General features: G+C 47.8%; 1 protein-coding gene across 1 annotated transcript; it reads right to left on the bottom strand.

The window, feature by feature from the left end:
- Positions 1 to 1,049: 1,049 nt before the first annotated feature.
- GRP (gastrin releasing peptide) lies at positions 1,050 to 13,685 on the bottom strand. The gene is made up of 3 exons (XM_070779128.1): positions 13,419 to 13,685; positions 6,371 to 6,598; positions 1,050 to 1,252 (listed from the first exon to the last, which is right to left on the bottom strand). Exons 1-3 carry the CDS (start codon positions 13,555 to 13,557, stop codon positions 1,215 to 1,217), a joined length of 405 nt encoding a protein of 134 aa, XP_070635229.1. The 5' UTR covers positions 13,558 to 13,685; the 3' UTR covers positions 1,050 to 1,214.
- Between the last annotated feature and the right edge of the window lie 3,466 nt (positions 13,686 to 17,151).

The following is a 17,151-nucleotide window of genomic DNA, read 5'->3' as shown; positions in this document are numbered from 1 at the left end:
AGAAATCTAAACATATGGCAAGAAGCTTTAAAATCTGTTAATGTGTGAATGCCATAATAAAAATGTAACTGGGCGTTGTGAACTGCCAGGCCGTGTTCTCTGAGAATCAAGGGGCTCTTGGGAGCCTGTCTTCTCCCTCTGCTGTGGAGCTGACTAAATCTGGCTGCGGGGACGACCTCTCCCAGACTGGCGATGGAATATTGAAGAAATGGTGCTACTTGCTAGGCTTAAATATCCTGGCAGAGGGTCTCAAAATGAGGTAATAGAAACACTGTGAAATGCAACAGAATATCTGATGACTGTAGAAGTTTGAATCCCAGTTCCCTTGACTGTGTGACCTCGGGCAAGTCAGCTGACCTGACTCTCTGTTTCTTTGGCTAAGTGAGAAGGGTCACCTCAGCTTACAAAACTCTTAGGAGGAGAATATCAGTAACATCGACCAAATACCTGGTCATGGTAAGGGCTGCAAAAATGGGAATTTTTACGTGATAAAGAAGGCCAGCCTCTACATTCAACCTAGTAACGATAAAGCAAGTCTGAGCTTCTAGTAATGGCATCTATAAAGGATTCAGTATATATATATGTGTGTGTGTGTATATATATATATATATATATTCATCAATAAAGTGGCTTTCAGAGGGGAAAGCTAACAATTCAGCCCACCTTCATCTGTAAGCATACAAGTTTATTATCAAGCTGTTTGTTTCTTTTTTGCTGTTGTTTTCTGGGGTGCGTGTGTGTTTGCACCCTGCAGCACGTGGGGTCTTAGTTCCCCAACCAGGGATTGAACCCGCATTCCCTGCATGGAGGGCGGAATCTTAACCGCTGGGAAGTCCCAAGCTGTTTGTTAATCTCAGTGCTAATCACTCCCTCTTATCTGGAACTAAAATGAGAGAACTACCTGCCCTTTGGACAGTATGTTTAAGCTTTTATTGTGACTGGTAACAGGTTGGGGACTGGAATCTAATAGACAGCCTAGATGTAAAGAACATTAATTAGAAGACTCTTTACGGACAATTTTTCACAGCAAACAAGTTCAAACCAGAAGATGCTGCTTGAAAATCATGACTTTAGTCAAAGTTGAAAGGTACAAGAATAGTTAAGTATTTTGCACAAAGGAAATTTGTTGATGATCCAGTAGAACTGATGCCCATAGAACGCAGTTTCTTAAGGATTTTGTTTTGCTTCTTTGAGGGAGGCAGCCATCGTCATTGTCAGTTCAGCTGGGGGTTCCTTTCTTCATGCTGAGGACCTGGAGTGAAGAGTCCAAGTTAAAAAATATTAGAAAGAGTTAAGCAAATGTAGTTAGTGATGCTGAAGTCTAATACTAGAAAGTAAATCTATTCCCAACAAACCATCACTTGGGAGCTTGATAGACCTCCAGGTGACTCTGAGCACATTAATACTTAGAACCACAGCTGTCCCGCTAGAGGGAAATTAACTTCCTCTTTTTGGGGAGCCACATTATTTTCAGGTCTTTTTGGTATATCAGCTTACTTTATATCCTGATGTGACCACACAGATGTAGTCACATATATATTTTCACAAAGTTTTCTGTATATTCACAAAGTTTTAAGAAAACTTTTCTTAAAAATGTGTCTGACTGAAAGGTAATTGATTTGTAACGTGTTAATTTCTGCGCTCTAGCAAAGTGATTCCGTTACACATCCATGTGCATTCCGTCTTGCTGCTCCTTTCCACCGCAGTTTGCCACAGGATGCTGAATGCGGTTCCCCGTGCTGTGCAGCGAAACCTGTGCTTCATCTGCTCTGTGCAGAACAGTTTGCCTCTGCTAATCCCAAACTCCCCATTCATCTGCCCCCCACCCCCTCCCACCCTCGGCAACCGCGAGTCTGCTCTCTTTGCCACTGTTTCTGCTTCACAGATAAGTGCATTTACACAGGTACAGTTTGACTAACATTGGAAATGGAAATGTGTTATTTCCAGGAATTTGCTACTAAAGTAGCAGCTGGGTGGGGGAATTGCTAGGGAACAGTGGAATCTTAATTGGTACTTTGCTTCTCTGGCAAAGCCTCATTCCACAAGTCAAAGCTAGCTCATGAATTACACAGCTACCCGTTATAAACCCGTGACTGTAAACGGCAGTCGTGTGGGCAACTTGGGAAGAGGAGCTAATGTGGGTTTCTGCCAGTTCTACAGTGCTTGTGGTTGGCTTGTTGTGGCTTCTGTTCAAATTAACTAAGACTGAAGAAAAGATGAGTAGCTTTGATTTTAAACTGCTTGTTTTGTTCCCATACAGCACCCTTTATCCACTGAGATGAGAAAACACTTTTCATCCAGATGAGAGCTTATTATACCTTCCAAGATTCTCCGGTAATTCGGGTTCCCCAACATCCAGACCAGCCATTTGTTCCTAATAAAGAATTTACTGAGATTCTCAGGCCAGTTATTACGTGCTCAGTGGCTCGATTGTTTTGACCAGGTGATAATGAAGCCAGGGCCTCAGGTTCAATTCCCACACAGGCCAATTAGCTTTGCTTTTCTCCAGGAGGCCAGGTTGCACTGTTAAGGGTCGCCCGCCTGCCTGAAGATGCTGCCGCACATTTGTGATACGAGCCCCCGCTCACACAGGGGTCAGATGAGGTCAAGCACGTGGAAGTCCCCTGCGTTGGCTCAGAATATTGAATCTGCGAGCTCGGCTCAAGAGAACGGAAGTACAGGCACAATAAAAAGACGGATTGCGTAGCCTAAGAAAATCAAGGGCCTGGAGGCGGGAGAGGGTCCGTGGTTAGGGTAGGAGGGAACTGTATTTGAGGTGGGGGCCGGCTTCACTCTGCTCCTTCATATAAATGGTCAGGGTGATCAGAAGCTTTTTAGTATTCTCAATTGTATGTTGTTTTTACGATATTTGGAGCTACCTTTAGAGCATTTCACATACTAATAAATAAAGTTATTCCCTTTGCTGATCTGATGGAACAGTCAGAGCAGTCCCTTAAAGGTGAGGGCAGGGAATACCCTGGTGGTTCAGTGGTTAGAACTCTGCACTCGTAATGCAGCAGGTACAAGTTCCATCCCTGGTCCAGGAACTGAGATCCTGCATACTTCACGGTGAGGCCAAACTAAATTAAAATAGTACTAACTCAAAAAGAAAAAAAAATTTAAAGTGAGGGCAAATTTGTACATTTACTTTCTTTTCATAACACCCCTTGCAATGCATTCTCCAGGTCCCTTTCCCCACGTCAACCAAATAAGAGAAAAAATGCGAGGCTGAAAAAGAAGAAGAAGAAAAAAAAGAGCTGGGTCCAGATTACAAAAGGAACCCAAAGACCAGCCTCAACCTTCACTGAAACTCAGGACAAACCACAGCCACCTCCAGGATTATGGATTAGATTCTGTAGCTGAGCTGAACCCTGTTTCATGTTACGGAAACCATAAGGGGAAAATTCCATTAACTTTTGTGAGAAGGGTAGAGTTAAAAGATATAGGTTTAACCTTGAAAAACTATTGGCCTTCATTGCTAATAAAGTTCTGGATCCTGTTGGTCATGATATACTAGTCTAGGTTCAGTGCGCATTTATACAGATCTTTTCCTGAATCAAGTAAATATCTTTGTCATGAAACAGGAAGATGCTCAATTGTAACTCCAGGTCTGGGAGGTTTGGCAACAGGACTTGATGCCTTATTACTAAAATGGGAGAGGGGAGCATGAGGATAGTTTTTAATTTTAAGAAAAGTCCTGCTGTTAATTCTGATAATGCTTGGCTGAATTATTAAACTTCTTTCTAACACTGAGAGATATAAGGATTTCTAATAGAATGATTCTCTTGGTACTTCCTCTGTGTAAGATAATTGTAGGATGTTTTCAATTTTCATATCAACATACTTTCACTGAGGTGGAGTTTCTAAAGCAAGAGAAGTGATCAACCGTTTTGGTCTCTGCAAAGACTAACCAGTGAATTTGTCTTTCATGCTGCTGGGAAATAAGTCCAAAAGAAGGGGACCAGTGTGTGCAATAGCTAGTTATTCAGTCTGACGTAGAATTAAATAAGATGGGCTTTCTGAAACTAAAAAGAGGAACAGAGCGTAAAGAGATGTAACGGAAAGCAGGGCCTGATTAGAAAAAGATGACTTCTTCAGCTCACACTGCAATACTGATAAATATCGTCCCCTTAAAACAGCCACCCTCTGTAACTGCCCACCCAATCTATCCTATAGTTTTGCAGCTCAAAGACCTTTTTGGAGCTGCTGCTGCTGCCGCTAAGTCACTTCAGTCGTGTCTGACTCTGTGCGACCCCATAGACGGCAGCCCACCAGGCTCCCCCGTCCCTGGGATTCTCCAGGCAAGAACACTGGAGTGGGTTGCCATTTCCTTCTCCAGGGGGTCTTCCCAACCCAGGGATCAAACCCGAGTCTCTTGGGTCTCCTGCATTGGCAGGCGGCTTCTTTACCACTAAGACACCTGGGCAGCCGGGGTGTGGAGAGGTGGTATTCTATGAATGCTCTGTGAGGGTAAGTCCATTTCTGTGTTTGCTATTTTAGAGGGTTTTATGGTGGTGATCATGGTTAGTCTTCTGACCAAGGAGAAGGGCCTGCTGTTGGATATCTACCCATGGGAAGTCCAGCAAAGCACTTGACCAAGAATAGCCCAGGTCAGCCAGGGCCCAAGAGGTCAATCACAAATCCCCAGAACCCTCAGAGCCACACAATTCATTAGCAGACATGGGAGCTTATATAACACCAGTGTGGACCAGAGAATCAGTTCCTCGGGGCTCTGCACAAAGTTGGTACTTATTTCTGTATCAGTTGATGTAATCCAGATTTTCTTTCTGAAAAAAGACTAGAGGAGACTTTCTCTCTAGGTGCTTAATGCAACAAATAAACTTTTTTTGTTTGCATTCAGCACAGAGAACCCACAGTAGACTGACACAGAAAGGCTGTAAGAGACCAGCCAAGGCCTAGCCACACCAGCCCAGAGCCTCTGTTAAGGGGCCATCAGTCAGAGGTAGCCACGTGAGAGCTCCCCAAGGTCTTCGAGGGAAGTACGATGTTATTTTCGCCAGAAGCAGCAAGAGGGAAGGCTGCCACTGCCTCCCACACCCTTCATCTCTAGGATCAGCAGGGACCATTCCCCCCTCGAACAGCATCGGACTGTCCAAGGCAGACCCCACGGGCTTTTCCCGTGAAAGGGTGCATGACCGGCCTCCGAGTTTCCTCACCTTTAAAACGGAGAGACGAAGAGAGCCTTCCTGAATCTCCCTCCCAAGACTGCTGTGAGCATCCACCCGAGGAAATGGGTAGAGGTAAGCTCTTGGATTACGGAAAATACTTACTGACCTAGTGGTTATTATTCGTTTTAATTTTTTATTGGAGTAGAGTTTATTTACAATGTTGTGTTAGTTTGGCTATTATTATTAGGAGGATTTCAATGATTACTTTTGCCTTTTGTCATAAATTTCAGGGAAACTTCTTAAAAGTTAACAAGACATCTCATTTTCAGTTGCCCCGCTTTTTTCCTGTAAATTTTATTTTCTCTTTCATCTTGTTTACTGTCTTTGTACCTAACAGTGCCAGTTTGGTATAAATGTTTCCCTCTGTCCTCTGTAAAATCACATACAGAATGGATTAGTTGACCTGAGATATTTTCACCAAGTTTTAAAATATTCGGATGAGACCCAAACTAGGTAAATTTGGAACAAATATGAAGGGGTACTGGCTTGCATCAGAAGTAGCAAACGAGAATGCTCTCTTGTAAAAGCTCTTCCACTAGTGTTCATCAAAGAATAAACATATATTGGGACTTCCTTAGTGGCCCGGGGGTTAAGAATCCGTCTTCAAATGCATGGGTCGAGGGCTCAATCCCTGGTCAGGGAACTAGATCCCACATGCTGAGGCTAAAAGTTCACATGCCTCACCTACAGACCCTGCGCACTGCATCTAAAGAGGTCTGAAACGAAGACCGAAGGGCCTGGGTGCGGCGGCTCAGAGCCAGCGCAGCCAAATAAATGAACCTTTAAAATACATACACATGAACAAACATATCTATAGCTCCACAGGGATCAACTCAAATAATCTATGGCCTCACGATCAAAATATTGGGGAAGGATGTGGTAAATTTAAAAACCCTACCAATGCACAATTGCTAACAAAACTCCTAAACAGGAATTTGATGTCTTAGGAGGAAAGATAATTGATGATGTCAGAAAGAAAAGCTAGCATGGGGACTGGCCACGCATCCTCTGAGTGTGTACAGCATCTGCCTGCAGGAGCCACCATGAAGAGCAGCTCTGTTCTTCCCTGCAAAAAAACTTCCCCTCTTCCAATTTCCCCATGCGCCTTCCACCCCTGCCCCAGCCCACCTCTCCCGACCTCCACCTCCCCAGTATGTTCACTGTACCCTTGAGTCTCGAACCTGTGTCTTTGAAGTTGCTGACGTCCTCGGAATCCCAGGCAGGCTGGTGAATGCTCAGGGGCTCCCACGGAGGCATCTGGTGGCCTCGGGCCGCCTTTGCTTGTAAGAGGCTTAGCAAGTTCCTTGTCGCTTCTTCCCACTGGGCGTACTCCCTCAGCTGCTCCTTCAGGCTCTCCTCCTCATGAAGTTGTGGGGACTCTGCCACACTCTTTTTTCCCATTAAGTGTCCTGTTCAAAAGCAGAATGGAGAAGGAAATGGCACCCCACTCCAGTGTTCTTGCCTGGAGAATCCCAGGGACGGGGGAGCCTGGTGGGGTGCCGTCTACGGGGTCACACAGAGTTGGACATGACTGAGTGACTTCACTTTCACTTTTCACTTTCATGCATTGGAGAAGGAAATGGCAACCCACTCCAGTATTCTTGCCCAGAGAATCTCAGTGACAGAGGAGCCTGGTGGGCTGCAGTCTATGGGGTCGCACAGTCAGACACGACTGAAGTGACTTAGCAGCAGCAGCAGCAGCAAAAGCAGAAACCATACACAGCCAATATTTTATAACTAGAAATGAAGTATAACCTTTAAAATTATGAATCATTAACTTGTACACCTGTAACTTACAAAACATTGGATGTCAATTATACCCCAGTTTTAAAAAAGGATGTTCAATGCCACATTCATAAAAAATAAAATAAGCATATAATCTGGGTCAAAAAAAAAAAAATCAAAACAACAAAACCCAAAACAGCATGCCACTAATTTAACCCAGGGGAATGAATGAACGAGAAATTTAAAAAGGCACCGACTGTGTTTGTGCTTCTTCCTCCTAAATGCAATATAAATTGCACTTTATTAGTAGGAGGAGTTAGTTTGTAAACAACAGACAGATTTTGCTCCCAGCTCAAAATCCCTAATGAATGGACAGAATTCAGAACCGCAACTCAGGAGCCCTGGGTCTGGTCCCTCTGCTCGCTAGCCAGGTGACCTCTCATTTTGCACCCCCAGCCTTCAATTTTATCAACCATAAAATGAACATGTTGGGTCACATGACATCGAAGGAACCTTCCATATCTAAAATTCTATCACCAGTTCTGTGTGCATAGAATTCTATTCCCAGCTAAAGGATGGCATCTGAACATCTTCCCCAGTCAATTTTGAATTTCTCCTGAAAAGTCTCCATGCTCTTCTTTGTATGATTAAAAAGGTGTTGCTTTCCTCTTATCTGTACCAAAGGAATTTTTCATTTAAACTTTCTTAGAATTTTAGCTGAGACTGAACCTAAAATTGTACCTAGAAATTACAGTTTGTAATGAAAAACAAATTGAAGACAAGTTCTGGCCAATGCGTTTCAGCCACCGAGATGCAGTATTTTTCTCTTGGAGGTTAAAATGGTCACAAAAGTCTATCAGGAGCTCCAGAGACGAGCATTTGCCATAAAAACAAATAAAAGTTGGTATGCAGGAGGCCAAACCACGAAAAACATAAAAATTCATGTACACAAATGGGGATAGCCAGAGGATCAGAAGGGGATGAAATTTAACGACTGCATTCCTAACACTTTAGCCCATGGCTTAAATATACTCACATTATCTTATTTACTTTCTTCGGTTGATTTTCCTCATTTCTCTGTAATTGGATTTGTTGTTGTTTAATTGCTAAGTTGTGTCCAACTCTTCTGCGACCCATGGACTGTAGCCCGCCAGGCTCCTCTGTCCACAGGATTTCCCAGGCAAGGATACTGGGTTGCCATTTCCTTCTCCAGGGGATCTTTCTGATCCAGGAATCTAACTTGAGTCTCCTGCATTGCAGGTGGATTCTTTACCACTGAGTCACCAGGGAAGTCTTCGTAATTGAGTTTTAGAACACTTTTAATTTCTCACAGTAATAAAACTATGGTGCATTTGATTTAAAGTTCACAAGGAAAGAGCTCTTTGTGGCTTTAGTGTTGACTGGCGTTAGAAGTATGTAAGGCAAAGGCTGTGAAAAAGGTTATTGATAGACCCCGAGACCACGTGAAATGGAACGAGGCTCCTTCCTAACAGCTCTGTCTACCAAGAAAGAAGCCCAGACCGTGACTTTATTGCTTGCGTGTGTGATGTACAGTCCACAGGATGTTTCAATGCGGACTACTTCATTTGACCCACACCCCAATCAATATGATGAAAATGAGACTTGCCACAGGTTGCACACATGCAAGGAAAGATTCTGGATTCAAATCAGCTCACAGTCCAGACTCTACGGTATTACACTGCTTTCCAAGTGTCTTTGAACTTCCTAAGAACGTAAGGCAGTTAGAAATCATTCTGGGGCTTGGAAATAAGGATGAGGTTTACAAAAGGCTTTCTAATGTCATCAAAAGGAATGGCGATCATATATCACTATGTCATGACTCATTATGTGACTCAGAAAAATTAATTCTGTGCGCATTGGGAAGCCTGAAAATGAGGTTTCCCTGCATTGCAGTGTGAGATTTGCCAAGTCGCTTAGGGCCTGACACGTCACACAATTTTAAGACTCGATTGAGGATACTGTCCCAACTGAAGGATTGGAATCTTGAAAGGCTGGCTCCCCACTTATCTGCTTGGTGAACTTGGTGTCCAGACATGCACTAAATAACCTTGCCTTTAGCCATCAAAATGATTATGTTGCACAACTTCCCAGGAAGTAGCAAGTCACTTGGTCTTATTACTATGGAGGAAATTGAATCATGATAATGGGAAAGCAGGATTAGAATCTGATGCTCCCAATGATGACCTCAGTTGCTCTTGCTCTTGGTCATTGCCTGTCATCTAGTTAGGATGCTGGAACTGCAGCGGTGGGACGATGGAGATGTTTTTACAAAGAAGGACCTCATTTTTGTCATGCTTGAGTAATTTTGTGACTTTTCTACAATGGAAGGCTAACGTAGGCCTCCACTCTGTGGGTGATTTAACATAGACTCTTGGGACCTTGGGGGCTTCCAGGGTGGCTCAGTGGTAAAGAATCCGCCTGCCGATGCAGGAGACACAGGAGATTCAGGTTCCATCCCTGGGTCAGGGGAGGAGGAAATGGCAACCCACTTCAATATTCTTGGCTGGGAAATCCCCTGGACAGAGGAGCCTGGCAGGCTACAGTTCATGGGGTTGCAAAGAGTCAGACATGACGGAGCCTAGCACATAGCTACACATAGCTATGGGGACCCTGTACTGAATTTCAGTATTTGCCATTTTGGTGGGTGGGTGTTCAGACTCCCTTCCCTAGACCACAGACTTTTGTCTTTTTCTAAGGAAAGTGCACCACCTATAACATTCCAGAGAAGCACACATCCCCTGGGTCCTAAGGCACTATTTACTTAGCTAGCGACCATCAACCAAATAATTGTCTCCATGACAACGTGGATGATATGCCCACTTCCATCTCTTCTCCCATCATCATTTGTTATGTGTCCATATCACATTAATGGAGATCTCAGCACAGACAAAAGACAGGCACTAGAAAAAATAAACCCTCGCTGGGGTGGGGGTGGGTTTTGTCCTTTTTTATCACTTAAAAATATCACTAAAATGGCAGGTTTGCAAGAGAAAAGAATTTCCTTGAACTGCAAACTTGAAGATTATCCTGACTTCAGACAATATCTATTAAGACAAAGTGTTGAGTATAAGAGCTGGTTTTTCTTTCTTTTTTTCGGGGGGGGGGGGGTGGAATGCTTCAGCCATGTCTCCCAGTGACTGGTGCAGCACAGTTATGTAAACCATTCTGCAGCTGAGCACTGGCGTTTGGAATGGAGCCTTCCACGGCACGCTTCACACCAGAGTCAGAACGACGACCAGAAACACTGCACGGGCGCACAGGGGAGAGGCCCCGCGTTAGTGCTGACCTGTATTTGCATCACACACAAAACTTTTCCATGAAGATCAAGCCAGCTAAGAACTGGTTAAGTTTTCAGTCTGCTAACTTCTTTTCCACGGCCACATCACGTTCCTCTCAGCTGGAAGAAGCAAATCACTTAACAAACCTGCAAATTTGTGCTGACAGCTTCTTCATGGCCAGCGATATGTGGCTTTCGTTTGCTTTAATTAAAACCAAACTGCGTGTCTTCAGTGATTGAGGAGGACAGGCATTCACTTAGAGCGGAAAGCTCAGTTTAAAACCTAGCGTGGTGTTCATGCTTGTGAGTGCTCACAGGCCAATAGAGGGCACGTCCTCCCAAAGCAAACTCCTTCGCCACTGCAGAAAAAAGTTGAGTCACTTTCAACTCAAATGTGATGCTCTGCATCACCTCCCTCTTTCCCTTCATCAACTCTGCACAACTCTGAAAAAGGAAAATGAGCATGTTTGCAAGCACATAAGAGAATAAGACAATTTGGGGTGCCACTGGTCGGTACACTTTGGAGCTGGGAACAAATATATGGATACCAAGAGGGAAAGAGAGGGCGGGAGGACTGAGAGCTGCGGATGAACACGTAAACACTGTTGACATTGTGTACAAAATAAATAACTAATGAGAACATGCTGTGAAGCACAGAGAACTCCACTTAAGGCACTGCGGTGACCGGAACGGGAAGGAAACCCAAAAGGAAGGGGGTAAATGCACACTACAGCTGACTCACTTTGTTGTACAGCAGAAACCAAGACAGCTTCGTAAAGCAACTATAGTCCAAGAAAAATTCGAAGGACACTGTTATTTATTTATTTATTTGTATGTATTTGGCTGTACCGGGTCTTGGTTGTGCCATGTGGGACCTCGCTCCCTGACCAGGGATGGAACCCTGGACCCTAAGTTGAGAGCACAGAATCATCACCACTGGACCACTAGGGAAGTCCCCAGAATTAATCTTTAAAAAGAAACAACTTAACTCTAGCTTTCCCGCTAAGCTCTCTTGTTCTGCTTTTGGCCTTCAAGGGTTACCTAACGATGAGCCTTTTTGGTACAAACACATGTATAAGCAAAAAGAGGCTAGAAATCTGGAGGTTTCCACCTTCTCAGCCCGTTGGCTGCTGGCCAGACTAGGCAATGGCCACTTGATCTAAACTCCCAGGAGTCCTTTTTAAGTATTGATAAGGACAGAGTAAAGGGACAAAATAGGTAATTAAGTAGTTAACCCCACTAGGGGATTTTAAGTAGGAAAAATATGGGAGACCCCTGTAAGTTCACAATTACTCAAGAGAGCAGGTTTGCGTAATGACAAAACCAAGCAGGCTTGCTTACACAAAACCATGGAACAGAAGTATGAGACATGTCCCTAAACAACAAATCAATGGTGGCATGAGACCTACATCCTGCCAGTGAGCTCAGTAACTTAATGGTCCCTAGGACGTGCTCTCTGGACACACAGAAAACAACAGTTTGTAGACCTAGTTTGACCACATAGGGACCACAGAACTGCCCCGCCCAACCTGTAGGATGAGCTGATGGTGGAAGCATGACCCTCTACTCAAAGCAAAGAAGTTCTTCTCTCCCTCCCTGTTTTTCCTTTGACCATGAAACCATAGCCCAGTAAGGTCTCAGGGTGCAGCATTTCTCACCGGCCAACTTGTCAACCTCACAAGCATCCTTTTATAATAAATCACTTCTTATCTATCTCTTTGCCTCTCCCTGAATTCTTTCCTGCACTAAGACATAAAGGGCCTGTAGAACCAGAGCTCTTCAGAACCCCTCAAACACACCCAGATGTTTCCGTATCAATTCTAGGTTTGGCTTCTTTAATACCTTCCGAATGTCCTTCTCTCTGGATGTGCAAGGCTTTTCACTCATTCCAATCTTTCCTTTCTATACCCCGGCTCCTGGGCTTCGCTGTCTTTCAAAGATGACAAATACTTTCCTGTCTGGGGTTGAGGACTTGGCAAATGATTCGTTAAGCAGTCATGAAAACTGCGCTGTTGCAACCCAGAGCTCTCCGCTTCTCTGCGGGGAAACCCACACAAGGCACCAGATCTGAGCGCCTGAAGTTCTAACCTCACGCCCGCCACATAAATGCATCTTAGTCTTCACACAGAAATGCTGTAACGCGTCTAACAGTTGAATTAGCAGGTATCTTTCCAACACACCCTCCCACCTCTCCTAAGTAGATGACTAAGGAAATCGTGAAACACACACGCCGCCTGACATCTCTCTAGGGATCGACTGGCTTCCGGGGAAATGCTGGGTTATTGTAGCTGGCTGTGGGATAGAGGGGAGGTGGCCGAGGAAGCCGAATGCTTTGTATTATTTGCCAGAGCCTCTGCTCCGCACGGCAGAGGGCTCCGGGGTGATGTAGAAGCGGCGGGGTCGCTCCGGGCGGCCCGGGAAGGCAGCGAGCGCGCGCTCCGCGGCCGGGCGTCCAACCCGCCGCGGTGCCGGGCCGGGACCAGCACACCTCCAAGCCGGGAGAGCGGGACTTACAGGCGGAGGGGCAGGGAGAAGGAGCGAGGTTAGAGGGCGAGAGAGGCGGAGGAAATCGGGACTCTGGGGACAGAGACGCGGGATGCGCGTGGAGACCGGGCGATTCCCCGAGCGCGGAGCCTGCTGGATGGAAAGAGGGAAAGGAGGCAAAAGGGCAGAGAAAAGAAAATCGCTTCAAGGCAAAAAAAAAAAAAAAAAAAAAACCTGAGGAAATTCAGGCGGGCTCCAAACCGAGATGGGATTCAAGCGCTGAACGGATCTGAAAGGCGGGGTGGGCGCCGCGCCCCAGGCCCACACCTGTAGCTTTGTGAGGCGCAAAGGCGCAGCCGCTGGGCTGCACCAGGGCTCCGGGACGCCCTGGGGACCCGGATCCCCAAAGTTGTTCGGGGAGAGAACCATGCCAGACAGGGTTGGGATTAGGTGGATAAGGGATGCTGCAGGGAGATGCCCACGGAGGGTTACCTCTGGGATGTGGGAGAGCTGTGTGCTGGGTGGGTGTCCTGGGGAGGACAGAAGACAGCGGCAAGGACCGACGGCCTCCCTGGATGCTGAAGGGCAGGGTGGGCGTTTGGGTCGAAAGGTCGGAGCAAACCCAGCCCCCCAAGGCCGAGCCGCAGGAACGCCGGGAGATGCGGAGACGCGCGCCGGCTGCGGGCTGGCCCCGCCGGGACTCGAGCGCGCGGGACACTCACCGACCGCCCAGTGGTTGCCGCGCGTGTACATCTTGGCCAGCGCGCCTCCTCTGCCAGCCGTCACCGGGGCGGCCCATCCCCGGGGCGCCAGGCAGAGGACCAGCGCCAGCAGGACGAGTGGGACCTCGCGGCCGCGCATGGTCCCGGCGGAAAGGGCCCGGAGTGCCGTGGCTAGGCTGGGCGGAGAGCGCGTTCTGCCCGCGGAGGCACGCCTGGGACCCGGAGCTCGGAGGAGCGCCGCCACCGCCGCCGCCCGCCTCTGCTCCGGCCGCCGCCGCGCCGGGGCTTTATATGCAAGCCCGGGCGGGCGGGGGGGCGGGGGGTGTGGGGGGGGGTGGAGGTGGGGGTGGGGGTGGCTCCTCCGCCGCGGCCCCGAGCGCTCTGACGTCTCCCTGTGGCGAGAGCCAGGGCGCTGGACCGCGGTATCCGAAAACCATCCATCTTCCCGCCCAGGGGTGAAAAAGCCGGGTGTACCCCGCGCGCCTCTCTCTTTCCCGGGTAGAGCCGCCCGTCACCCCACACTGGACTCCTTTCCACCCTCGACGCCGTCGCTCGAACACTATGTAGTGAACCCCTCCTTTCGCAGCTCGGCCAGGGCGCCTCCTGGCTAGCTGCCTTCGGATCCAGCAAGGGGGAGCAAGGACGCGGCCGCCTGACCCCAGGGGAGAGGGGCGCGGCGGAGCGCGGGTTGTAGAGAGGGATGAACACGGAGGATGGATGTTTTTAGGCCGGGCTTTGCTGGAGGGGATTGGAGCCCGAATTGCAAAGCACTTGTGATTCTCAGACCTTTCCGCTCTGGGGACCACCTCCCTCCTCGCGTCCCAGCCCACGAAACTTTCGCCTTCCTCCTGCAGAGCGCCCCTAACCCCCGCCGCTTCACCACCTCCAGCAAATACCCTCACCCAACCTGGGTTTTCCGTCCCCGCCCCTGAGGTGCAATGGAAGCTGGAGCGGGAAAGACGTGTAATGTGATGGAACCAGCAACAGTTTTACCACCCTCCTGGTTCCCTTCCTCAGCGTCCGCGTAATGGAAGAAGCTTTTATGCCGGTTTCCCTAGGCTGCGCCCACCAGACGGCGCAAACTGTCCCTCAACTGCTGTTTACACACTCCTCTGGGGCTGGGCATCTTTGATCTGTTCCTTCTGTTCTCGGAGATGAGGAATGGCCACCGGCTCAACCCCCCAGATTCTCAATGCCATGGATACAAAGCGGGTGGGCACCATAGCCATGCCGCAGTGACTGGAACGGGGAGGATGCTGTTGCCCACGATTCGGCTGCCAGAGCTGGGGGTGTGTTGCTGTGCTCCCGCGTGCCTGTTTCTCTCCAAGTGCTGGTGAATCACTCGCTGGTGGGTCCCTGCTTGTGTTCCGGGTCAGTACTGGCTGTTGATACCAATTAAGTTGAAATCATACCTTCTTCTCTATCTGGTGGCCCAATGCACCTGAGCCAGTCTCAGATGGTGACATGTGCATGTCGCATGACTGAGTGTTCTTGAGCTTGGAAGAGTATCTCCATGCATGTGTCTGGCTAGAAGGTTCAAACAAGCACTAATTTCAAGAGCACTATTATTAGCCAGACAATAGAGTAATAGGATCCTGAGGGAATGCCCCCAAGTGAAAATTAAGGGGGAAAGCCCACATCAGCTTCGACTCCATCCCTCTGGGTTCCCAGGCTCTGCTTACTAGGCAGCAAATGTTCCACCATCAGATGACCAACTGTAGGTCATCTGCCTCCCACTTGGCGGGGAGCTCGCCTAAACACAGGGACGGGGTCTCGTTCCCCTGTGGGCCTGCAAAGCCCCTGGACCCAGTGGCACACAGCAGCTGTTTGATGAATGAACAGCTAACCTGAGAAATGCTCGCGTCCAAATGCCTTCTGCAACCCCATGCCTTCTGAGGGGCATTACACCTTTCTGTCTCCAGATTAAGCTATAGAAAAATATCCTTTCCCCTTAGTTTAATCAAGATTATTTTAGAATCTTTTAATAAAGTTTTTCCCACTATGAGACCAAGGGAAAGCAACTGTAAATATAATAAAATGTGGGAACAGTTCTACAGAAAGAGCTAATTCAGGCAGGCCACTCTTTCTTAGGTCTGTTACAGGCCAAGAGGCACCTGGGCTCCTCTATTCATTTCAGCTTTTGCTCTAAACCCCTGGTCTACAGGCTTTCTGCACCCAGTCTCCGGCTTAGATACATCACTTGCTTTGGCTCAGTGGGGCATTGCACCCTCTTATCTCTGTGGCACAAATTAGGGTACTCCTTCATTGAATTCCCCATTTGGGAACATTTCATCTAATCTTTCTAAGTGGATCTTAACCCTTTAGCTGCTTCCACAAAAGATCGATGTATCCAACAGCCATGATACTTCAGTGGCATTTGTTTTGCATGTGTGTGCAGGTGGGCTGGGTTCCTGGCCTCCTGTCTTCCAACTCTGCTGGAAACTGCCTCCATCTCTGTTTCCCAACTCCTGATTTCCAAGAGAAAAATGTGATGGACCCAGCTCATTATTTTGACCCAGCTACAGTACATGGATTCTAGATTGCCCAACAGCTTAAAGATGAGGGAATCTACAATGTCCGGGGCTTCCTCGATGGCTCAGCAGGTAAAGAAGCCACCTCCCATCAGGAGACATAGGAGATGCCGTTCCATCTCCAGGTCAGGTCAGTCCCTGGAGGAGAGCATGGCAACCCACTCCAGTGTTCTTGCCTGGAGAATCCCACAGACTCAGGAGTCTGGTGGGCTACAGTCCATGGGGTTGCACAGAGTCGGACACGACTGAGCGACTAAGCACATACACCTTGTCCGATGCGCTCTTATCAGGGTCAGGACACATGGTAGAGACATGGCAGTGCTCACTCCCCAGGGCTCTGCTCAGGAAAGTGTTCCCTAAACAGAAGGTGTGGGCAGGGCAGGCACCCTGACGTCTCACACACAACGGCTCTCCTCCCCGGATGCTCAGGCACAGGCTTCGGCCTGACAGTTCATGACTTCTGCTGTTTCTGTTTAGCTCGGTGACTCCCAGACTACATTAAGAGCATTTATTATTATTATTATTCTCTTCCATGAGTTCAGGTTTTTATGTTTTTTTGTTTGTTTGTTTTACGGTGAAAAAAGCCATATTGTTTCAATCTCATTTTCACTCATCAAAGACATAGGAACTGTCTGTCCATCACGGTCTCTAATCAGGTTGAAGTCACCAGTGTTACCTTAGAGAGTCGATGTCCTTCTAGCTTACAACAGTGAAACATAGCCTCTTAGTTCATCTTTGCATCTTCATCAGGGGTGAATGAATGGGTTTTTGAAATATGGAAGATAGCTCATGCATCTCTAACTTTGTCCTAAGGAGAGTCTAGGTTCAGCGGGGGCAGGGGGGGGGATGGCGGGGGGGTCCTCCGTTCAAGGTTTAGGGGCTGGTTTTGCTGTCACTGGTCATGTATACCTCGGTGTCTAGGAAGGCTTTGAGGGCAGGTCTTGCTGAAGTAGGAGGCCCCACGAGCCCCAAGTCCAGTCCAAAGCCTAGCAAGCAGCCTGCGAAATCAGCTGGTGGAGGGGCTGGCAGGGAGGCACTGGTGTCCCGTACGCACATGCGTTCTGATTCTGCCTCTGCCACTGAGGACCTACTGTGTGACCCAGACCAGTGACTTGGCATCTGCATCCCGGTTTCTCCATTGATGTGGCAACATCTCCCTCCCTAGGGTGTTAGGAGGATCAATCGAGGTCATGTGTCTCTAT

This window comes from Bos indicus, chromosome 24, assembly GCF_029378745.1.
Source record: "Bos indicus isolate NIAB-ARS_2022 breed Sahiwal x Tharparkar chromosome 24, NIAB-ARS_B.indTharparkar_mat_pri_1.0, whole genome shotgun sequence".
NCBI classification, from domain to species: domain Eukaryota; kingdom Metazoa; phylum Chordata; class Mammalia; order Artiodactyla; family Bovidae; genus Bos; species Bos indicus.
Note: the sequence above shows the minus strand (reverse complement) of the source record. Positions and strands in the feature narration are given on the sequence as shown.